Below are 23,243 nucleotides of genomic sequence, written 5' to 3' on the forward strand. Positions count from 1 at the left end.
TGTCAAGGGTGTCCCCCCACGCCTGGGGTGTCCCCATGGCAGTGTCCAGGGTGTCTCCACGCCCAGGGTGCACCCATGGCAGTGTCCAGGGTGTCCCCACGCCTGGGGTGTCCCCACGGCAGTGTCCAGGGTGTCCCCATGCCCGGGGTGCACCCGTGGCAGTGCCCGGGGTGTCCCCATGCCTGGGGTGTCCCCATGCCCAGGGCACACCCATGGCAATGTCTGGGGTGTCCCTGTACCCGGGGTGTCCCCACGGCAGTGTCCAGGGTGTCCCCGTGTCCCCGGTGTCCCCATGCCCACGGTGTCCCCCAGCAGATGCCAGTGTCCAGGCTACACCCATGGCAGTGCCCGTGGTGTCCCCATCACCCGTGTGTCCCCATGCCCGCCACATCCCTGGCGTCAGCCCCCACCGGGGTGCACCTATGCCCATCCCAGCACCCACGGGAGAACCGGCTGGCCCCGCGGGTGCCGGGCCCCGCGCCGGCTCTGGCCGCGCAGAAATAGCCGGGTGCTATCAGCACCCGCCAGCCCCGGCCACAGTTCCCCGGCCACCCACCGGCACCCGGCTTATCGCACCCGGTGGGAGCGGGCACCCCATGCCACGGGGGTTGCGGGAATGGCCGTGGGGCTGTGGCGGAGCCGGCTGTGCCGTGGTGGTGCTGGGTGTGCCGTGGTAGGGCCGGGTCCGTTGTGGTGGTACCAGGCGTGCCGTGGCTCTGCCCGGTGTCCCATGGTTGTGCTGGGTGTGCCATGGTGGTGCTGGGTGTGCCGTGGTAGGGCCGGGTCCGTTGTGGTGGTACCAGGCATGCCGTGGCTCTGCCCGGTGTCCCATGGTTGTGCTGGGTGTGCCATGGTGGTGCTGGGTGTGCCGTGGTAGGGCCGGGTCCGTTGTGGTGGTACCAGGCGTGCCGTGGCTCTGCCCGGTGTCCCATGGTTGTGCTGGGTGTGCCATGGTGGTGCTGGGTGTGCCGTGGTAGGGCCGGGTCCGTTGTGGTGGTACCAGGCGTGCCGTGGCTCTGCCCGGTGTCCCATGGTTGTGCTGGGTGTGCCATGGTGGTGCTGGGTGTGCCGTGGTAGGGCCGGGTCCGTTGTGGTGGTACCAGGCGTGCCGTGGCTCTGCCCGGTGTCCCATGGTTGTGCTGGGTGTGCCATGGTGGTGCTGGGTGTGCCGTGGTTGTACTGCCCGTACCATGGCGTTGCCAGGTGTCCCGTGGTCATGCCGGGTGTCCCATGGCAGTGCCGGGTGTCCCGTGGCGTTGCCGGCTGTCCTGTCTCAGTGACAGTTGTGCTGTGGCGGTGCCGGCTGCCCTGTGGCGGTGCTGCCTGTCCTGTCATGGTGACAGTCGTGCCGTGGTGGTGCTGGCTGTCCCATCCTGGTGACGGTTGTGCCGTGGCAGTGCCGGCTGTCCTGTCACGGTGACAGCTGTGCCGTGGCGGTGCCGGCTGTCCTGTCACAGTGACGGTTGTTCTGTGGCAGTGCCGGCTGTCCCATCCTGGTGACAGTTGTGCCGTGGTGGTGCTGGCTGTCCCGTCCCGGTGACAGCTGTGCCGTGGCGGTGCCGGGTGTCCCATCCCGGTGTCGGTCGTGCCGTGGCGGTGCCGGGTGTCCCCACGTGTGTCCCCCCCCCTTCCCCGTCCTCGCAGGCCCCCCCGCCCCTCCCTGTCCCCGCAGGGTCCCCACCCGTGTGTGTGTCCCCCCCCACCCCCGTGTCGCCGGGGGTCCCTGCCGTGCAGCGCGTCCCGCGCCGCCAGGGGGCGCCGTCACGGCCGGAGCGGAGCCGCCGAGGGGCGGGGCCCAGCGCGGCCCCGGGACCGGGGGGGACCGGGAACGGGGGGGGACCGGGACCGGGGAGCAGGTACGAGGGAGCAGGGACCGGGGGGGACCGGGACCGGGGAGCAGGTACGGTGAGCAGGGACCGGGGGATACCGGCAATCGGGGGGGGGGGGGCCCGGGAATGGGGAGCAGGTACGAGGGAGCAGGGACCGGGGGGACCGGGAATGGGGGGGGGGGGGGGACGGGACCGGGACCGGGGAGCAGGTACAGTGAGCAGGGACCGGGGGATACCGGGAATGGGGGGGAACCGGGAATGGGGAGCAGGTGCGGGGGAGCAGGGACCGGGGGGGACCGGGACCGGGGGGGACCGGGACCAGGGAGCAGGTACAGGGAGCAGGGACCGGGGGGACCGGGAATGGGGGGACGGGACCGGGACCGGGGAGCAGGTACGGGTGAGCAGGGACCGGGGGATACCGGGAACGGGGGGGGGGAACCTGGGATGGGGAGCAGGTGCGGGGGAGCAGGGACCGGGGGGGACCGGGAACGGGGAGGGGAACCGGGAATGGGGAGCAGGGACCGGGGAATACCGGGAATGGGGGGGGGGGGGAACCGGGACTGGGGATACTGGGAAGGTGCGGGGGAGTAGGGACCGGGAGATACCGGGAATGGGGAACAGGGACCGGGGGATACCGGGAATGGGGAGGGACCGGGACCAGGGAGCAGGTGCGGGGGAGCAGGGACCGGGAGATACCGGGAATGGGGGGGTCTGGGAACGGGGAGCAGGGACCGGGGGAGGAGGGACTGGGACCGGAGGGGTGATCGGGACCGGGGAGCAGGTACCGGGGGATACCGGGACCGGGGGGGACCGGGAACAGGGGGAGCGACCGGGCCGGGGAGGAGTGGGCTGCGACCGGGAGATACCGGGGACAGGGGGGTGCTGGGACCGGGGAGCAGGGACCCGGGGATACCGGGAATGGGGAGCTGGTACTGGGGTGAAGCCACGGGGGGGGGGGGCACCCAGTACTGGGGAGCGAGGGGAACTGGTGTGGTTGGTACTGGGGAGTGGCGGGACCCAGTACCAGGGAGGAGGGGGCTGTACTGGGCTGCGGGTCCCAGTTACCGGCAGGGGGATGGGTGTACGGGGCTGGTACCGGGGGACCAGACTGGGACTGGGAAAGGCACTGGGGAGTGGGACCCATCGGTACTGGGACACCGGGCTGCCCCCAGGGATCTGTCCCCATCACTGGTGACCCCAGCGCCAGCTGGGCCCAGCACCCGTCACCGGTGTCCCTGGGGTGTCCCCGGTACTGGGTGACCCCCTTGGGTGCTGCCTGCTCGCCCCCTCCCTCCTGCAGACGGGACCTGGGAGGACACCGGCACCACCAAAACCGCACCAGGGTGCCGGGACGGGATGGACACTGGCAGCGCCGATTTGGGGCCACGATGCCAGGCTGGGGCAGATGCCGGCAGCACCGAATCGATGCCAGCGTGTCAGGACGGTGAGGACACCGGCAGCGCCGATTCGAGGCCACCGTGCCAAACCCTGGCAGATGCCACCAGTGCCAAACTGACAGCAGGCAGCCAGGACAGGGCAGGCACCGGCAGTGCCAAAATGATGCCGCGGTGTTGGGACGGGGCTGATGCCGGCAGTGCCGATTCGGGGCCACGATGCCAGGACAAAGAGGGCGCCAACAGTGCCAAAGCGATGCTGGCACACCAGGACCGGGCAGTCACCGGCAGTGCCGATTTTGGAACACGATACCAAGACCAGGCAGACACCGGCAGCGCCAAACCAATGCCGAGGTGCCGGGACGAGGCAGCCACCAGCAGCGCCAGTTCGGGGACACGAAGCCAGGACACGGCGGATGCCAGCAGCGCCGAATTGGCCCCCCAGCACCAGCATGAGAAGGAGGCTGCCAAGCCGAGCCGGCATGACGGTGAGGCCACCGGCGAGGCCACGGCAGCGGGTGCCCGTCCCTTTCGGTGCGGGGCATGCGGGAAGCGGTTCGGGGCGAGCGCCACGCTGGCGCGGCACCAGATGCTGCACGGAGCCGAGCGTCCCTTCTCCTGCGCCGAGTGCGGCCGTGGCTTTTGCGACCGGGCGGCGCTGGCCACGCACCGGCGAGGGCACACGGGCGAGCGCCCCTTCGCCTGCGCCGAGTGCGGCAAAGCCTTTGCCGGCAGCGCGGGGCTGCTGGTGCACCAACGGGCACACACGGGCGAGCGTCCCTTTGCCTGCGCCGAGTGCGGGCAGCGTTTCCGGCAGAGCGGCCATCTTGCCCAACACCGCCAGGGCGCCCACGGCACGGGGCGCCCGCACCCCTGCCCGCAGTGCGGCAAAGCCTTCGCTCTCCGCTCCACGCTGGCCCGGCACGCTCAGACCCACACCGGCGAGCGGCCTCACGCCTGTGGCGACTGCGGGCGCCGGTTCCGCCAGCGCGCCCACCTGGCCCGGCACCGGCTGGCGCACACGGGCGAGCGGCCTTTTCCCTGCGGCGAGTGCGGCAAAGCCTTCGCCCTCAGCGCTACGCTGCTGCGGCACCAGCTGGTGCACACCGGCGAGCGCCCGCACCGCTGCCCCGACTGTCCCCGCGCCTACACCCAAAGCGCCTACCTGGCCCAGCACCGCCGCAGCGCCCACGCCGGCCAACGGCCCCACACCTGCCCCGACTGTCCGCGGGCTTTCGCCGACCGCGCCAACCTCCTACGGCACCTCCGGGGCCACGCCGGCGCCCGGCCGCACGCCTGCGGGCAGTGCGGGCGCCGCTTCGCCCAACGGGCGCATCTCCGGGCGCACGCCGGCACCCACGGCGGGCAGCTCTTCGGGCGACGGGCAGCGCTGGCGGCTCACGGGCGGGCGCACGGCGGGCAGCGGCCCTTTGCCTGCGGCCAGTGCGGGCAACGCTTCGCCCAGCAAGCCAACCTGGTAGAACACGGCCGGCGGCACACGGGGGAACGACCCCACCGCTGTCCCCAGTGTCACCGCGGGTTCCGGCATCGCTCGGCGCTGCTACGGCACCGACGGGCGCACGCCGGCGAACGCCCCTTCCCCTGCGCCCGCTGCGGCCGCCGCTACAGCCGCAGCTCCAACCTCCTCCTCCACCAACGAGTCCACGCAGCCGACTAGCACCCATGGGTGCCGCTGTGGGGTGGTCGTACGGCGTCACGGGGTGGTCGTACGGCGTGACGGGGTGGTTGTACGGCGTTACGGGGTGCCAACGGACACCGCGCCGAGGCTTTTGCCGCGCCGCGGGGGGAGGTCCGGCAGCGTCACCCCAGAGCTGGGCGCATCGTGCCCTGTGACAGCTTTGAAGCCTTTCTCTCTGGATGAGCACCGCTGGGTTAATTTTAAATAATAATAATTAATAATAATTTAAAAAGAAAATAGAGGGCCGGGTTCATTTTAAATAATAATAATAATAATTAAAAAAAGAAAAATGAAAATATACAGCAGTCACTTCCCCTCCTCCCCAGCGGGGCAAGGCCGGGCCTCGGAGGGGATTTGGGCCAGTGCAACAGTGCAGGAGGGGGGGAAAATGGGGGGTCCCTGGAGCCCCCCCGGCGTCACCCCAGCTTGGGGACGGCGATGGGGCCAAGGAGGAGCGGAAAAGTGCCGTGGGGGCCGAGCCCCGGCCGGGGAAGCGGCCGCAGAAAAGGGGAGAGGGGACAAGGGGCACCCCCGGGGCGCGGAGGCAGCGCTGGCTCTCGGGCTCCTTGGGTGACGGGGGGGTCAGGTTTGGGGTGCGGAGGGGGCGCGGGCCGGGCTCGGGCGGTGCCGCAGGCTCCTCTCCTCCTCCTGGGGAGACAAGGGACACGGTGGGGACACCGGGACGGGGACGCGGGGCAGCACCCGCGGGGTCCAGGCTGTCCCCGAGCCCCCATTTTGGGGGTGTCTCCATGGCCAGGATCGGCTCCGGGAACACCCCATGCACGGGGTCAGGGCACCCTTGGGAGCCCCCAAACCCAGGGACACCCCATTTCGGAGGGTCTCCATGCCCACACACCCCATGGGTGGGGTCAGGGCACCCTTGGGAGCCCCCAAACCCAGGGACACCCCATTTCGGAGGGTCTCCATGCCCATGTACCCCCCCATGCATGGGGTCGGGGCACCCTTGGGAGCCCCCAAACCCAGGGACACCCCATTTCGGAGGGTCTCCACGGCCGGGAGCACTCACAGCCTCCAAGGCGCCGGCGTTGGCCCACTCAGAAGGGGCGAACGCGTCCTCCTCACCCCGCGCTGGCTCCGGCCCCTCGTCCTCGTACTCGGTGAGGTAGTCGGACTCCTCTGGGGGGGCAAAAGCAGGGGGGGGGCACGGTCAGGCCGCCGGATCCGGATCGGGCCCCAGACCCCCCCCCCCCCCCAGCTCACCGTCCGCGTATCCGTCGGACAAGTACGGCTTGGCGGGCTCGATGCGGGACACGATCTCCGCCAGGTCGGTGAAGCCGGCGCTCGGGCAGGTGAGCACCTACGGGAGGAGAAAGCGGGGGGGGGGGGGACGGACGGGGGGACCCCCGAGCAGCCCCCCGCCACGTGTGAGATGGGTGAGGATGGAGGGGGCAGGAGGAGAGACGCGAGATGGGTAAGGGCAGCAGGGGATGGAGCAAGGAGGGGACAAAGATGCTGGAGGGGACAGGAGATGGCTCAAGGGGACAGGATGGAGCGAGGAGGGGACAGCAGATGGACCAAGGGGACACAGGATGATGGGGAGGGTGACAGAAGATGGACCAAGGAGGGGACAAGGATGCTGGAAGGGACAGGAGATGGCTCACAGGGACAAGATGGAGCGAGGAGGGGACAGGAGATGGCTCAAGGGGACAGGAGATGGACCAAGAAGGGGACAGGAGATGGCTCGAGGGGACAAGATGGACTAAGGAGGGGACGGGAGATGGACCAAGGGGACAGGATGGACCAAGAAGGGGACAGGAGATGGACCAAGGAGGGGACAAAGATGCTGGAGGGGACAGGAGATGGCTCACGGGGACAGGAGGACGGGCCAAGAAGGGGACAGGAGGATGAAGCAGGGCTGGGGGGGCACAGGAAGATGCCGGTGAGGGACAGGAGGACACGGGGGGGACAACCTGCACCAGGAGGACTAGAAGGACACTGGAGAGACAGAGGGGACAAGGGACAGGCAGGCTGCTGCTCCCTGAAGATGGCTCCAGGGCCTTAAAATCAGGGGGCCAGGGCCAGGGTGGCCCTTCCCAGGATGCCCTGAGGTGGGTCCCTGGGCAGCCACCGCCACCCACGGGGCCCCGGTGCCACCCCTTGCTCACGTCCATGCGTTTGCTCTCATAGAAGTCGGCCGAACGCCGGTCCTTCACCATCTTCTCAATGATGTCGCCCCGGCTCCAGCCGTCGAAGACCACTTTGCCGTGCTGGTACCCCACGTCCTGCGGGGAGAGCGGCCGCAGCCCATCGGTGGCCCGGGCACCCCAAACAACGGCCTGGGCTACCCCAAACGACAGCCCGGGCACCCAACTGATGGCTTGGCCATCCCAACTGATGGCCCAGGGACACCCAGTTGATGGCTGTGGCACCCAACTGATGGCCAAAGTACCGCAAACGAGGATTGGGATGCTCAACCTAGTCAGGACACCCCAAATGATGGCCAAAAGCACCCCACTGATGGCTGGGGCACCCAACCAATGGCTCGGGCACCCCAAATAATGGCCACTGATGGCCCAAGCACCCCGAATGATGGCTCAGGCACCCCCAGATGATGGTCCAGTCACTCCATTAATGGCTGAATGATGGCTTAAGCACCCAACTGATGGCCAGGGCACCCCATCAATGGCCAGGACACCCCAACCGATGGACCAGAGCACCCCCACATGGTGGCTGGGACACCCAATCGATTGCTGGTTGACCCTACCTGATGGCCAGGACACCCTGTTCATAGCCTGGTCACCCGACTGATGGCAAGGGCACCCCAATCCACATCTGGGGCACCCCATTAGTGGCCACAGCACCCTGTCAATGGCCAGGGCACCCCAATCTACAGCCAGGACACCCCAACTGATGGCTGGAGAACCCCAACCCACGGCTTAGGGCACCCCATTGATGGCCAGAGGCACCCTAAACGCTGGTCCAGGCCACCCCACCGGCCTCTCCATCCCCCGACTCACGTAGATCTCGTCGAACTTGCCGAAATCCATGGTCTTGAAGCGGTCGATGGGGGGGCGGATGTACTCGCAGTAGGAGCTGGACTTCACCACCTCCAGCTGCCGCACGCACGACACGTAGGCCAGGCGGGACTGGATCTCCGCCATGTCGGGCACCTGAGAGGACAAGGTGCTCAGCACCCTGCCCGCACCATCTCACCACCATCCCCGCGTCCCACCGGTCCTCACCTTGACTTTTTCAGCCCAGGGGTTGAGACGTTTCCAGAGAAGCCACCAGCCAGAGAGGCTGTCCCCGTAGTTGCACAGGTCTGTCTCATCCTGGCTGCCCACGTCGATGGCGATCACCGTCTTGGCACCCATGTTGCGGGCGATGTCGGCTGCGGGGCGGGAAAGGAAGAAGCTGGGTCGGCAGCGGCGCGGTTTCCCCCCGGTCCGAGGCCACGGCGAGAGGCGGTGGCACGAGCGGAGGAGGGAAATGGGGGCAAGGGCTTGTCCCCGAGCCTGGGCTGGATGGCAAAGCCATGCTGGGGCTCGTGGTGGGACGAGCAGCGTCCCATGGGTGCCGGAGTTGGGGGCAGGAGCCCAGCGGCAGGACGTGTCGGTGGGGAGCAGAGCAGTCATGCAACCCGGTGCATGTGCTGGGGCGACGGGAGGGCACAGGCAAGTTGCAGCATCTGTGGTGGGATGCGAAGGAGCGCGGAGATGCCCCAGGAGGACACCCAGTGGTGAGGACACCAGGAGATGACGCGAGGTGGATGGAGGTGGCTTGACACGGTGCCGAGGACATCAAGAGACGAGGCAAGATGGAGGAAGGTGGTTTGCGTGCGAAAGAGGATGGAGATGCTCCAGGAGGGCGCCTGGCGCTGAGGACACCAAAAGACGATGCAAGATGGAGGAAGGTGGCTTGGAAATGAAGGAGCACAAAGATACCGCAGGAGGCCACCAAATACCAAAGGCACCAAAACATGGTGCAGGATGGAGGGACGTGGTTTGCATACGAAGAAGGATGGAGATGTCCTGGGAGGGCACCCGGTGCCAAGGACACCAGATGACACAGAATGGAGGTGGCTTGCATGGGAAGGAGCATGGAGATGTTCTGGGAGGGGACCTGGCACTGAGGACACCAAGAGAGGGTTTGAGATGGAGGGAGGTGCCGGGCACGGGAAGGAGCATGGAGGGCACCTGGTGTCAAAGACACCAAGAGGTAGTTTGAGATGACGGGAGGTGGCTTGCACATCAACGAGGACGGAGATGCCCCAGGAGGCAATCTGGTGCTGAGGGCACCAGGAGAAGGTGAGGCAGGATGGACAAAGGCGGCTTGCACGTGAAGGTGTCCCAGGAAGGCACCCAGTGCCACCAAGAGATGGTATGAGACAGAGGGAGGTGACTTGCCTGTGAAAGAGCATGGAGGACACCCGGTGTCAAAGACACCAAGAGCTGCCACAAGACAGATGGAGGTGTCTTGTAGGTGAAGGAGGATGGAGAGGCCCAAGGAGGGCACCTGGAGCTGAGAACATCCAGAGAGGATGATGTGAGATGGACAAAGGTGGCTTGCACGTGATGAAGCATGAAGATGCCCCAGGAGGACGCTTGATGCTGAGGACACCAAAAGATGGTGCAGGATGGAGAGAGGTGGCCTGTACCTGCAGGAGGACAGAGGTGCCCTGGCAGAACACCCAACGCCGAGGACATCAGGAGAGGATGATGCGGGATGGAGGAAGGTGGTTGGTAGATAAGGAGCATGGAGATGCTCTAGGAGGGCACCCGGTGCCGAGGACACCCAGAGATGGTGCAAGATGGAGGGATATTTTTTGCGTGTGAAGAAGGATGATCTGGGAAGCCACCTGGTGCCGATGACACCAAGAGACGACGCAAGACTGTGCGACTTTTTCGGCACATGACGGAGGATGAAGACGCCCTGAGAGGACGCCCAACAACGAAAACGCCAAGAAGATGCAAAACCAAGCAAGATGTCCCAAATCCAACCTCAACGTCTCCATCCATTGAGGACCCATCTCGTGGTGGCCGTGCAGCCCCCACCCAACCGCCCGCCACCGCCCTCGGGGCCAGACCTGGCGCCGTATGGGCTGCCGGCCCGGTTGGGCGGTGACGGTGACGGCGTCGAGCTGCTACTTGCCTGGCAGGTTGTTGATGTAACCACCGTCCATCAGTAAGTTGCCGTCCTTGGGGTCGCAGAGTGGCGGTAGGTAGCCAGAAAGGGTCATGCTGGCTCGCACGTACCGCCAGAGCGAGCCTGCGCCGGCGGGAACAAACGCAATGAGCACGGCCTGCCCGAGACCCCCCGTTGGGGGGCTGCCCCTCGCCCCTGCCTGCGCCCGGGGCCGTCTACACCCCACGGGTGCCCAACGGGCACCCACGGGTGGCAGAGGAACCCATCGCGCGCCCTGACTGGCCGTTTGCAAAGCCCAGGTGGCTCAACTTGGGATGGGACGTGGTTTTTTTTTTGGGGGGGGGGTTGAGGCCGGTGGCCCCGGCGAGCGAGATGCTGACCTGGGACATTGTTAACATAGCAGCCGTCCACGAGCCAGTGGCTGTCCTTGGGGTCGCAGAGCGGAGGCAGGTAGGGGGTATAAGACGCACTGGCTCGGACGTAGCGCCAAAGGCTGCCTGCCGGAGGGAGAGGACACGGTCATGGCCACGGGGGGACGGGACGTACCCGAGCACCCGGCGGGAGGTGACCGAGGATGTTGGCACCGCGCCGGTGGGACATTTGCAGCCCCGAGACCAAGGGAAAGCACCTCGGCCATGCCGGGATGGGGAAGGATGGACGGGCGAGACGCTCGCCGGAGGGTTAGGGGTGGTGAGGGGGGATTAGTTGGCGTTAGAGGCCAGAGGAGCAGGCAGAGCGAGAGCCAGGCTGCTTACGAGCCACCGCGTGCGCCCCGTGGACGGCTCAATGTCCCAGGTGAGCTCCGACACCAGGCGAGGAGGAGGGGCAGCCACCGCAACGTCCCCGCCACCCGCAACGTCCCCGCCGCCGCCATGTTCCCCACCACCGCCGCGGCATCCCCACCACCGCCACCATGTCATCCCCACCACCACGTTGTCTCCACCGCCACCACCACGTTGTCTCCACCGCCACCACCACGGCACCATCCCCACCACCACGGCATCCCCAGCACTGCCACCGCGTCCCCGTGCCCCACAATGCCGTCAGCGTGGGTTACTGGGGTTAGTGGTGAGCAGATATGTTAGAGGGGACATGCATGCCTGGGGTGTCAGGATGCAGCTCCGCACCCCGATCGTGCCCCCAGTCCCACTGAGGACGTGGGGCACAGCCAGACCCCCACAGGGAGCTGAGACTGGTGGGGTCACCAGCACCAGGTGGCTCTGGGAAGCCACCACTGCCCGGGCTCACCATGAGCCCTCCAAGCTCTTTCCTTGCCGTGCCAGGATGCGTCCTCCCCTTGGCACGTGGCAAACCTTCCCCCGTGGGGCAGCGGCACCGTTTTGGGGCGCCGCTGAGGAGGGTCCCCACAAGCGGGGATGTGGTGGCACCGGAGAAGCTCCCCCAGCATCCCGGGGAGCTCTTACCGTCCGTGTGCACCCGCATGGCTGAGGCCGTGATGTCGGTCGTGACGTTGAAGTAGGGAAGCCACAGGTCCTGCGGGGACAAGACGGGGTGGGTGACGCCGTGAGGACATTGGTGGGTGGGTGGGGAGGCGGTCGGAGTCCCCACCATGGGTGGGTGCAGCCCCGGGGGGTGTCTGCGCGCCGCACCTCGATCTGCTTGTCCTGGAAAACCTTGTTGATGCTGGCGTTGAAGGCTGAACCCGAAAACATGGAGGTGATGGGGTAGGTGAGGTCCAGGACGGTCTCGAACACCGAATTCATGCACTGGAGGAGGAGGAGAAGGATGAATAAGAAGGAGAGAAGGAGGAGGAGGAGGAGAAAAAAAGGAGGAGAAGGAGAAGGAAGAAGAATAAGGAGAGAAGAAGGAGAAGGAGAGGAGAAGGAGAAAGAGGAGGAGGAGGAAGAAAAAGGAAAGAAGAGGAGAAAGAAGCAGCAGCAGAAGAAAATGAGAAAAGGTGGTGGAGGAGGAGGAGGAAGAAGAAAGAGGAGGAGGAAGAATAAGAAGGAGGAGGAGAGAAGGCAAAGGAGGAAGAAGACGAAGAAGGAGGAAGAAGACGAAGAAGGAGGAAGAAGACGAAGAAGGAGGAAGAAGACGAAGAAGGAGGAAGGAGAAAAGGAGGAAGGAGATGCTTTAGAAACACCCCAGGCAGGGCTGGCCACAGGCAGGGGGCCCTTCGCCGGGGTGGGGGCCGTGGCACAGCACCCACCTTGGCCCACTCGCGCGCCCGCTGCTTGGTGCGGACGGCGCTGCGCTCCTCGGCGTAGAGCGCCCCGATGAAGGCGCCGATGGAGGTGCCACCCACCATGTCGATGGGGATCCCCGACTCCTCCATCGCTTTGATCACCCCGATGTGGGAGCAGCCCCTGGATGGATGGAGAAAACAAAGAGAAGGATGGACGACAGCGGGACCCCCACCCTGCCGGGTCGCATCCTGCCACGGCGCGGCACCCACCTGGCTCCGCCGCCCCCCAGGACGAGGGCGATGGTGTTGCCGGTGAGGACCCGTGCCAACCGGGAGAAGTCGCTGTGGCGGTCGGCGCTCTTCTCAAACACCTTCTCGTACATCTCCCGCTGCGGATGGGATGGACGATGGGCGATGATGGTGATGATGATGATGGTGGACCATCAAGGTCACCCAGAGGGACAGACGTACCAGTTTGGTGGGGCTACGGCGGGAGAAGACGCGCCGGGGACACTTGATATGGAGGTGGCCCGAGCACCAGCTACGCATGTTGAGCCACTCAACGGTGCGGGAAGGACTAGGACCGTCCTCACGGTGTAGGAGGACCAACTGCTTCAGCGCACGCACCGCCGTGTTCTCCAGCATCTGCTCCAGCTGTAGAAGCCGTCAGACACCCGGCGCGGCGTTGTCCCACCACCACCTACCCCACGCCTCACCTCTCCCAGTGCCGGCTCTTGGTCGCCCAACCCTACGATGAGGATGCAGTCGGCTTGACGGATGCAGCGCACGGTCCACGGCGTCAGGGTACAGTCGGTTTGGTACAGGACGATGCGGTGGATGTCCTCCTGCTGCGCCAGCCAGCCCGACAGGCGGTACTCCTGGATGCTGCCAAGATGGAGGGATCAGCCGGCGGCATGGTGGTGGGTCACCGGTGATGTTCCTCCCAATGGGAGTTACCTGTCCAGCGCCGAGGAGCCGAGACGGGCACGGATGATGTCGCTGGTGAGGAGCAGCGTGGGACCTGGGAGAGGTGGGGACATGGTCACCATCATGCCATGGGGCTGTGGTCACCACCATGGCGTGCGGCTCTGGTTGTCACCACGCCATGGTTGCCACCGTGTCATGGGACTGTGGTCACCACCATGCCACGGGGTTGTGATGGTCACCGTGCCACGGCGCCCACCACGCCACAGGACCATGGCCACCTCCATACCACCGGGCTGCAGTCACCACCACACCAGGTCACCGGTATGCCACAGGACCACGGTCACCTCCACACCACGGCCACCACCGTGCTGCGGTCACTCACCAATGGCATTGAGCGCATGCTTGAGCTCCAGCGTGAAGGCAGCCGTGGGCACGTCGTCGCACACCGGCAGCACTGCCACCGTTGACAGGTTGCTGGTGGGGTTGGTGGGCTCCGAGCTGGAGGCCATGCCCAAGCCGGAGCCTGCATGGACAGAGACAACGGGGTGGTGGACACCTTCCTGGAGAGGGCACCCCCACGGCCCCAATCCCTTTGGGACCTACTTGCAAATGGCCCGCGGAGCTGCTGAAGGTTTCCCAAGATCTTCTGGCTCAGGAGGTGAATGAGGCGGGTGACAACCTGCAGGGACGAGGATGAGGACGGCCATCAGACCTGGCAGGGCTTCTCAAACTGAAGACTCATTAACACCTCAAACTGGTGTCCTGAACGCCTTTTTGGGTGCCACCACCACCCCCCATCCTTGGGGACCTCAGAGAGGGACAACCCTTCAGCACATCAGCCCTTCTCCTCCAACAGCTCTAATCACTTCTTTAATTCCTTAATTTAAGCTCGTTTTAACGAGTGTTGCAGCCACCAGCTGGGGGGGGACACACTCCTTCCACGGGAAGAGGGTGCAGACCCCGGGGCGGGGATCTGGGGGTACCTGGGGGTATCTGCGCTTGATGTTGTTCAAGGTGCCCTCAGGCAGCTTGGCCAACTCCGTGTCCCGGACCGCGTGGACCGTGGTGGCACGGGGCTGCCGGGTGAGGGCTTCCACCTGGAGAAGAAGACATATAGCCAAGATGTATCGGCCGGACGTGTAGGGTGTCCATCGCTTGGCCCCGACATGGCTCTCACCACGCCGATGAGGTCCCCGCGCCCGTACTCCCCGATGAGCTCCTTCTTGCCGCTGCCCTTCTGGATGACGGAGCGGAGACGCCCGTTGAGCGCGATGTAGGTGCAGTCCGACTTGTCACCCTGCCTGGGGGACACCACCAGTGGGACCTCAGCCCCCTGCCAAGGTGGCCCTCACCAAGCTGAGGTGGGCACCCAACCGTTGGTACCCACCTGTAGAGCGCCCGGCCGGCTTCCACCGCCATCCAGTCGATGGCAAAGTCCATCTGGCGCACAAAGGGTGACATACGGGCAGCCACGGTGTGGGCGACGCTCAGCACCACGCTGGGCTGCTCCCGCATGATCCTATGGGTCAACAGCAGTTGGGGGACACGGTGGTGGCCCCAAGAGATGCCACCACAGCGCTCACCGCAGGAATCCCCTTTGGCATCAACCCTTTGCCCCAGACCTCCTCCGCCGGTGCCGGGACTCACTCATAGAAGTCCGATTTGGAGATCTTGAGGAAGGTGCAGTCGCGGTTGGCCTTGATGGTGAAGATGAGGGGCTCGCCAGTGAGCACGGCCAGCTGTCCCACCATCTCGCCGGGCTGCGTCAAGAAGAGGCAGACGTCCTCCGCCTTGTCGATCATCCGCTGGTACACGTGCAGGCAGCCCCACAGCACGAAGTGGAGGCTCACGTCCTGCCGAAATGGCACCCTATCACCGTCGGGGGCCACCTGGGACCCCCCAGGCATGAGGGGTCCCACCAGCACCGCTTGGGGTTTCTTCTGGTCCTCTTCACAGGGTGTTTTGCACCCTCCAGATGGCTCTGGGGATCATTCCTGCCCCCACCATCCACGGGGCAGGGGTAGGAGGAGTAGCACCCCGTGGAAATATAGGGCGGGGGGAGCAAGACGCCACACCAGCTCCTCGAAACCCAGACCCACCTGGTCCCCTTGACGGGCGATGACTGTCCCAGCTTTGGCGTGATGGAGCAAGACACGGTTGTTGAGGAGAGAAGGGTCCTAGAAGGAAGAACAGCATCGCATAAGGTGGTGGGGACCATCATGAGGAGATGGGGACCACCAGGAGGAGACAGAGGACCACCAGGAGGCCGCAGGGATCACCACAAAGCAATGGGGACCACCATGAGGAGATGGGAACCGACCATGAAGTGATGGGGACCACCACAAGGAGATGGGGGACCACCCTGAGGCCATGGGGACCACCATGAGGAGATGGGAACCCACCATGAAGTGATGGGGACCACCACAAGGAGATGGGGGACCACCCTGAGGCCATGGGGACCGCCATGAAGTGATGGGGATCCACCACAAAGCGATGGGGACCACCACAAGACCACAGGAACCCACCATGAAGCAACAGGGACCCCTATGAGGCAACGGGGGACCAACATGAAGTGACGAGGGACCACCACGAGATGACGGGGGACCACCACAAGGCAACAGAGACCAACATGAAGCGACAAGAACCACCACAAAGCCACGGGGGACCACCACGAAGCGATGGCAACCCACCACAATGCAACAGAGGACCACCACGAAGCCACAATTCCTCGGTGCCGGCACCATTTCTGCCCTCACCTCCACCTTCATGAGCTTGACCAGCTCCCGCTTGGCAGCCTCGAAGATGGCGCTGGTCTGGCGGCCCTGGTAGGGTCCGAAGGGACAGTCCCCCGTTGCCGAATCGTCCTCGCAGTAGTTGTAGTGGTAGACACCAGACGGTTGCTCCTCCACCGTCACTGACTTGCGCTCCTTGGGCTCGTGCGAGACGGACTGCGGGGAGATGGGATAGCTCCGGCACGTGTCCGCGGCCACCCCAGTGGGGAGGATTTGGGTGGTGTTGCCGGATCCGGCCTTACCCGGGAGAAGGCGGCCAAGGCGCCGGTGCTGTCCTCCTGCAGCGACACCGAGATGCGGCCGCGTTCGTAGGCCATGTCGAAGTCGGAGCGGGGACCCTTCTGGATGCCTGCGACGGGAGGGGGGGGTCACCGGTGTTCAAGATGGGGACGCTGGGTGGGGGACACACAAGCACGGGGTGGGGGGATGCTCTGGGGAGGGGGATGCATGAGCTTGGGGGGTGCACAGCTCTTGGGGACCCCCCCCTCCTTCCTCCAGTCTCCGACCCACCGGAGATATCCACCGGCATGGAGATGCAGCGGCTCAACGGCAGCGGCGGCGGCGGCGCGGGGGTCTCCAGGCCTCCGGCTTTCAGTGGGTCGGCTGCAGGACAAGACCACCCTGAGCATCCCACAGCCGAGCCCCGCACCGTGGCGGTGGTGGGATGAGGCGGGGGGGAGTCCCGGCACCCCCTTCCCGGCTCTTACCCGGCTCCCTGCCCTCATCGGCACTGCCGAGTCCCCGCTTGCCGTGGCGGACGGGGCTGGTGCGGGCGGCGTGGCCGGGTTGGGGGAAGAGCCGTAGCGGTTGCATGTCCTGCAAAGGGGGACATCAGCGGGGCTGGCGGGGGGGGTCCGGATCCGGCCCGCCCCCCCCCCCCCCCCCCCCCATTTTCGGCATGAACTGACATGGCTGAAGAGCTCGTTGGTCAACCCAAGGTAGTTGTGCAAAGCCAAGAAGGTGACGCGCTGGAGCCGCACCATGATGATCTGGGGGGGGGGGACAAGAAGCCATCAGTGGTCCCCTGCCACCCCAAGGGACCCCCCTGTGGTCCCCCCAACTTGGACTGACCTGCACCACCCGCACCAAGCTCTCAGGGTACTTCTCGAAGACGGCAGAGAAGGCTTCGACCGGTAGCCGTAGCACGGTGGAGTCCTCCGCCGCCCGGGCACACACCGTCCGGTATGGTCGCTGGTGGCCCTAGGTAACATGCCGTGGCGTTGGTGGCCTTGCTGGGATGGGGAGGTCCATCCCGGCCATGGATGGGGGATGGTGGCAGCTGGGGGCTGGTGAAACCTGCTGGTGGCACTGGGCTTTTGGCCAGTTGGGCTTGGGGATGGCCATGGTTGGGCTGGAGGAGTTTGGGGATGGCCATGGTAGGGCTTGAGGGTGGCCAACGGTTGGGCTGGAGGAGTTTGGGGATGGCAATGGTTGGGCTTGAGGGTGGCCGCGGTTGGGCTGGAGGAGTTTGGGGATGGCCATGGTAGGGCTTGGGGATGGCCGCGGTTGCGCTGGATGGATTTGGGGACAGCCGGTGGGGCTTGGGGATGGCCAGGGTTGGGCTGGAGAGGTTTGGTGCCAGCTGGTGGGGCCTGGGGACAGCCACGGTTGGGCTGGGAAGGTTGGGGGACAGCCACGGTCAGGCTGAAGGGGTTTGGGGACAGCTGGTGAGGTTTGGGGACGGCTGGTGGGGCTTGGGGACAGCCACGTTCAAGCTTAGGGGGTTTGGGGATGGCCATGATCAGGTTTAGGGGGCTTGGGGACAACCACAATCTGTCACGGGATGGGTGTTGGGGTCAGCCACGGCGCCGGTACCGTGATGACGTCGAGGATGCTGAGCAGGCTGTGCACGCTGTCCCCGGGGAACACCTCCTTCATCACCGTCTCCTTCCCATCCTGCGAAGCACAACCTCCCCCTTACTTTTTCCATCCCCATCCCCCTCCCGCGTCCCTGTCCCCCCCCCCTCTTGTCCCCGTCCCCCCTCTTGTCCCCGTCCCCGCACCGGTTCGGTGAGGAAGAGCTCCAACTTGCCATCCTGCACCACGTAGATGCTGGTGTCGGGTTGTCCGGGACGGAAAACGTAGTCACCTTGTTGGCATTGCTGGAAAACCATGTGCTTGCAAAGCTCCAGGAACAACGGCTTCTCAAAGTGGCCCAGCACCCTACGGGGACAAGGATGGGGACAGCGGGTGACATGGAGCCCTGCTCCGGTCCTCTGCAGCCACCCCAGTGGCCGGTTGCCACGGCGATGGGGATGCAGAAGGGGAAGAGCATCCTTCGGCGTAGTGGTCCAGCCTCCCCTTACAGAAGGTTTCCAGGGTTGGATCCTGACTCTGGGGTCGGATCCTGACCCCAGGGATTGATCCTGAACCCCCTGCGGCCAGATCTTGACCCTCTGGGGCTGCATCCTGACCCCCCCATGAGGCCTGATCCTGATCCCAGGGATTGATCCTGACTTGCTGTGGCTGGATCTTGATCCCCCTGGGGCCTGATCCTGACACCCTGAGGATGGATCCTGACCTCTGTGGACAGATCCTGAGCCCCTGGGCCTGATCCTGACCCACCTGGGGCCGGATCCTGACCCCCAGGGATGGATCCTGAACCCCAGGCCAGATTCTGAACCCCAGGGATGGATCCTGACCCTGGGACTGGATCCTGACTCCCCTGGGGCCGTATCCTGATCCTCCTGGGGCCTGATCCTGATGCCCTTGGGGCCTAATTCTGACCCTGGGGCCTGATCCTGATGCCCTGAGGATGGATCCTGACCCCTGTGGACAGATCCTGACCCTAGAGCCTGATCCTGACTCCAGGGTCTGATCCTGATCCCCACAGCTGGATCCTGACACCCCCAGGGGCCTGATCCTGACCCCCGTAGCTGGATCCTGACCCCCCGCAGGGGCCTGATCCTGACCCCGGGGCCTGATCCTGACCCCCACAGCTGGATGCTGACCCCCCGCAGGGGCCTGATCCTGACCCTGGGGCCTGATCCTGATCCCCACAGCTAGACGCTGACCCCCCGCAGGGGCCTGATCCTGACCCCCATAGCTGGATCCTGACCCACCGCAGGGGCCTGATCCTGACCCCGGGGCCTGATCCTGACCCCCACAGCTGGATCCTCACCCTGGGGCCTGATCCTGACCCCCTGAGGATGGATCCTGACCCCCCCCAGGGGCCTGATCCTGACCCTGGGGCCAGATCCTGCCCACCAGGACCTGATCCTGAGCCTCACCGGACATTTTTGAGCATGTAGAGAACCTCGGAGGGAAGATGGGAATTGGCCACATCAAATTCGGTCAAATCGGCTTCCAGCACCGAGGGCGGCGGCTCCTTCAGCTGCAGCGTGGGCAGCTCCTTCTGGATGCGCAGGAACCTTGGGGACAAGGAGGTGACATCGGGGCACGGCCACCACCGCCCCTCCCCATCTCCCGGCGCCGGTGGCACCTCACTTTTTGGCGATGTTGAGCATCTTGAGTTTTTTTTTCATCCGAGGCCGCGAAGCGCTGGAAATGGTGGTGTCCACCAGGGAGGAGGTGGATTGGGACACCTAGGGTTGGGGACACCGAGCTGGGGTGTCACCCGATGGTGACAACGCGAAGCCACCCCGGCTGCCACCCCGAGCGTCACCTTGCGCATGATCTTGCGGCCGTAGAAGAGCATCTTGTCCCGTTTGCGGAAGCGATATTTCGGTGTCCCCTGCGCGGGTAGTTCTGGGGAGCGCGACGGGGACAGGTTACCGGGGCGCGGCCCTGTCACCCCCTGTCCCCAAGGCCACTGCGGCGGTGTCACTCACTCTTCAGGCGCAGCCGACGGACCAGGACCACGATGGCAGCGGCGACGATGACAGCGAAGAGGCCGAGGCCGAGCATCGCCCCCAGCACCTGCGGAGGGAGACGGGTCCCCACGCGGTCCCCGGTGTCCCCCGGGGGATGGGGACGAGCGCAGGGGGTGGCCGATGGCACTGCCACCGTGGTGACGTGGAGGGATGGGAGGGGCTCGACAGCATCAGGGGTTGAGATGCCGTCACCTGGGGTGTGGGGACAAGTTTGTGTCCCCTCAGGGTGCTCAACAGCATTGGGGACCAGGATGCTGTCACCTGGGGACATGGGGACACGTTAGTGTCCCCTTAAGGGTGCTGAAGAACACTGGGGACGGGGACGCTGACCCCTGGGGATGGGGACACTGTCCCCTGGGGAGATGGGGACAATTTGGTGTCCCTTGGAGGTGCTCAATAGCATTGGGGACCAGGATGCTGTCACCTGGGGACACATTTGTGTCACCTAGGGGTTGCTCAACAGCACCGGGGACCAGGATGGTGTCACCTGGGGACACGGGGACATGTTTGTGTCCCCTCAGGGGTGCTGAAGAGCACTGGGGACGGGGACACTGACCCCTGGGGACATGGGGACAAGTTCGTGTGCCCTATGGGTGCTCAACAGCACTGGGGACCAGGACACTGTCCCCAAGGGTACAGGGACAAGTTCACGTCCCCAGAGGCACAGGGACAAATTCGTGTCCCCTCAAGGGTGCTCAATAGAATTGGGGACCAGGATGCCTGTCCCCAGGGGCATGGGGACACGTTTGTGTCACCTAGGGGTTGCTCAACAGCATTGGGGACCAGGATGGTGTCACCTGGGGACATGGGGACACGTTTGTGTCCCCTCAGGGGGGCTGAAGAGCACTGGGGACCAGGATGCTGTCACCTGGGGACATGGGGACACGTTTGTGTCACCTAGGGGTTGCTCAACAGCATTGGGGACCAGGATGGTGTCACCTGGGGACACGGGGACACGTTTGTGTCCCCTCAGGGGGGCTGAAGAGCACTGGGGACGGGGACACCGACCCCTGGGGACATGGGGACACTGACCCTTGGGGACACGGGGACAAGTTGGTGTCCCCTGGAGGTGCTCACCGTGCCGGTGGGGAGCTGCTCCTCGGCGAAGAGCTTGGGCAGCACGGCCGTCAGGGACGCGTCCTGCGGGGGGACAAGGGGACACTGAGCCCCCGGTGACCCCCCAGGGTGGTGGTGGTGGGGGGGACGGGGGGGACCCGCACACGGGGTGGTGACGGGTGACTGTCACCCCTGCCCGGCCGCGGTGACGTTTCCTACCTCCGCCTCCTCCTGCGGCTCCGACTCGCTCTGCCCCATGGCCGCGGCGGGGCTCTGCCCATGCAAAAAACTGCGGAAACGGGGCAAAACAACCGCAAAAAAAAACCCCGTGACGTTGGTGACGCGGGGACCCGCGACGGCCACCGAGCGACGGTGACACCGGGGTGACATCCCCGCGGCGGGGAGGACTCCGGCGGGGGGTTGAGTTCGGCCTTGCTTTGCTGCGGTAGGGAGCTGGGGTGTCCCCAGGGTGTCCCCAGGGTGTCCCCAAGGCGCTCGGTGACACCGGGTGGCCAGGAGGGGACTTGAGTGTGTCCCCCCCCCCCCTTGGGGACTTTGCTGTCCCCTCCCCGGCGGGGAGAGGAAGCGCTGGCAGGAACCCTCCCTCGCGACAGCGTCGGTCACCGCGCCGAGGCCTCGCCGTCACCGATGTCACCCGTCCCCGGTGTCACCCCGCCGCGCGACAAGGGTCCCCGAGCGGCGGTGGCCCAGCCCCGGTGTGGCGCGTGTGTCCCCCTCCCCCAATGTCACCACCGTCCTTCCCAAGGACACCCCAGGGAGGGGACGGTGGCATGGGGGGGGACGGGACGTCACCGAGGCTGGCACATGTCACCCCCGATGCCATCGCGGGGACGGGGGACACACACACACACACACACACAGAGCCTGGTGCCACCGCACCGCTCCCGGTGTCACCCGAGGGTGGTGCCGGGGCCCGGTGACACCCCCGTGGGTGACAACCACCCCCTCTATGGGTGACGACCGCCCCCCCCATGGGTGACAATCGCCCCCTCCCCCCCCCGGCTGGTTCTGCCCCTCCCCCAGGCAATTTTACCCCCCCCCAATTGTGACCCCCCCAAATCTGCCCCCTCCCCAGGCTAATATTGCCCCCCCATGGGCTAATACTCGCCCCCCCCCCCGGCTAATATAGCCCCCCCGGGCTAATACTCGCCCCCCGGGCTAATATTGCACCATCCCAGACTAATATTGCCCCCCCCCCAGTATTACCCCCCCCCGGGCTAATACTCGCCCCCCCGGCTAATATTGCCCCCCTCCCAGTACTATCCCCCCATGGGCTAATACTCGCCCCCCTCGGCTACTGTTGCCCCCCTCCCAGGCTAATATTGCCCCCCGCCCCAGTATTAACCCCCCCGGGCTAATACTCGCCTCCCCCGGGCATTATTGCCCCTCCCCCCCAGTAATAGCCCCCCCCCCCGGGCTAATACTCGCCCCCCCGGCATTCTCCCTCCCCCGGGCTAATACTCGCCACCCCCGGGCTAATACTCGCCCCTCCCCAGCTAATACTCCCCCCCCCCCCCATGTTAACCCCCCCGGCTAATACTCGCCCACCCCGGCATTCTTTCCCCTCCCCCTCCCCCCGGGCTAGTACTCGCCCCCCGCTGGGCTATTGCCCCCCCCCGGGGTTATTGCCCCCCCCCCCCCCAAACGGGTTCTGCTCCCTCCCACCCCCTCCCCCGGCCCCCCGGCCCCCCCAAAGCCGAGGCCCCCCCGGGCCCCCCCCGCACTCACCAGCCGCCGGTCGCCGCCCCGCGCCCCGCTCCGGCCTCGGTGGTAGCGGCGGCCGGCGCGGGGTCATGGTCCCTTTAAAGCCGCCCCGCCTCTCGCTCTGACGCCATGGGGGCGGGGCGTGCGTCGCGACGGCGCCGCCATGTTGGGAAGGTCGGGGGGGGGGAGAGAGAGCGCGAGCGCGGCCAAGCGGGCGAGCGCCATCTTGGGTGTGGCGGGGTGGTGATGTCATCACCAGTGGACGGCGCAGGCGTGGGGACGGCTCCGGCGCCATCTTGGGAGTGGCAGGGGAGGGCGGCCGGGGGATGGGGGATCCCGGGGGGGTGGGGACCGGGCAGGACCCTCGGGTCTGTCCCCAACATGGGCACCCCGCGGGGGCGGCACCCATGGCCCCACCGCCAGCCCTGTCCCCCCATGGGCACCCCAGGGTGACAGCACCCAGCGCCAGCCCTGTCCCCATGGGTGGTGACACCCACTGCCACCCTTGTCCCCCCCATGGGCAACCCAGGGTGACAGCACCCAGCGCCAGCCCTGTCCCCATGGGTGGTGACACCCACTGCCACCCTTGTCCCCCCCATGGGCAACCCAGGGTGACAGCACCACCGCCAGCCCTGTCCCCATGGGTGCTGGCACCCGTTGTCACCCTTGTCCCCTCCACGGGCACCCCAGGGTGGCACCCACCACAGCCCTGTCCCCAACATGGGCACCCCAGGGT

General features: G+C 66.0%; 2 protein-coding genes across 4 annotated transcripts; one reads left to right on the plus strand and one right to left on the minus strand.

The window, feature by feature from the left end:
* Positions 1-1,828: 1,828 nt before the first annotated feature.
* LOC104014971 (uncharacterized) lies at positions 1,829-5,108 on the plus strand. Of its 2 annotated transcripts, none has more exons than XM_087778164.1 (2): positions 1,829-1,856; positions 3,130-5,108. In XM_087778164.1, exon 2 carries the CDS (start codon positions 3,186-3,188, stop codon positions 4,899-4,901), a length of 1,716 nt encoding a protein of 571 aa, XP_087634290.1. In that variant the 5' UTR covers positions 1,829-1,856; positions 3,130-3,185; the 3' UTR covers positions 4,902-5,108. The 2 variants fall into 2 exon arrangements, with proteins under 2 accessions (XP_087634290.1, XP_087634291.1); XM_087778165.1 differs by lacking the exon at positions 1,829-1,856 and adding an exon at positions 2,207-2,220.
* A 63-nt stretch (positions 5,109-5,171) lies between these two features.
* On the minus strand, positions 5,172-22,706 carry PNPLA6 (patatin like domain 6, lysophospholipase). Of its 2 annotated transcripts, XM_087778121.1 has the most exons (37): positions 22,532-22,706; positions 21,002-21,071; positions 20,804-20,866; positions 19,685-19,772; positions 19,519-19,601; positions 19,341-19,438; positions 19,124-19,264; positions 17,897-18,056; positions 17,709-17,789; positions 16,965-17,093; positions 16,802-16,882; positions 16,601-16,709; positions 16,404-16,496; positions 16,136-16,242; positions 15,858-16,049; positions 15,201-15,278; positions 14,749-14,954; positions 14,489-14,620; positions 14,279-14,402; positions 14,085-14,198; positions 13,705-13,780; positions 13,484-13,624; positions 13,132-13,195; positions 12,891-13,059; positions 12,646-12,828; positions 12,445-12,563; positions 12,199-12,355; positions 11,639-11,755; positions 11,453-11,522; positions 10,409-10,525; positions 10,035-10,151; positions 8,126-8,274; positions 7,901-8,053; positions 7,049-7,165; positions 6,144-6,240; positions 5,950-6,059; positions 5,172-5,570 (listed from the first exon to the last, which is right to left on the minus strand). In XM_087778121.1, exons 2-37 carry the CDS (start codon positions 21,038-21,040, stop codon positions 5,505-5,507), a joined length of 4,140 nt encoding a protein of 1,379 aa, XP_087634247.1. In that variant the 5' UTR covers positions 21,041-21,071; positions 22,532-22,706; the 3' UTR covers positions 5,172-5,504. The 2 variants fall into 2 exon arrangements, with proteins under 2 accessions (XP_087634247.1, XP_087634248.1); XM_087778122.1 differs by lacking the exon at positions 10,409-10,525 and having other exon boundaries at positions 22,532-22,703.
* Between the last annotated feature and the right edge of the window lie 537 nt (positions 22,707-23,243).

This window comes from Nipponia nippon, unplaced genomic scaffold (genome assembly GCF_047370975.1).
Source record: "Nipponia nippon isolate SJK-2023a ecotype South Korea unplaced genomic scaffold, ASM4737097v1 scaffold_42, whole genome shotgun sequence".
NCBI lineage: Eukaryota > Metazoa > Chordata > Aves > Pelecaniformes > Threskiornithidae > Nipponia > Nipponia nippon.

Coding starts and splice junctions, on each gene's coding strand:
- LOC104014971 (XM_087778164.1), top strand. CDS start 3,186: ATGGACACTGGCAGCGCCGATTTGGGGCCACGATGCCAGGCTGGGGCA.
- PNPLA6 (XM_087778121.1), bottom strand. CDS start 21,040: ATGGGGCAGAGCGAGTCGGAGCCGCAGGAGGAGGCGGAG. Junction 17,790..17,896: donor AGCTCTTCCTCACCGAACCG/GTGCGGGGACGG, acceptor TGTGCTTCGCAG/GATGGGAAGGAGACGGTGAT. Junction 13,781..14,084: donor TCAAGCGCAGATACCCCCAG/GTACCCCCAGAT, acceptor TCGTCCCTGCAG/GTTGTCACCCGCCTCATTCA.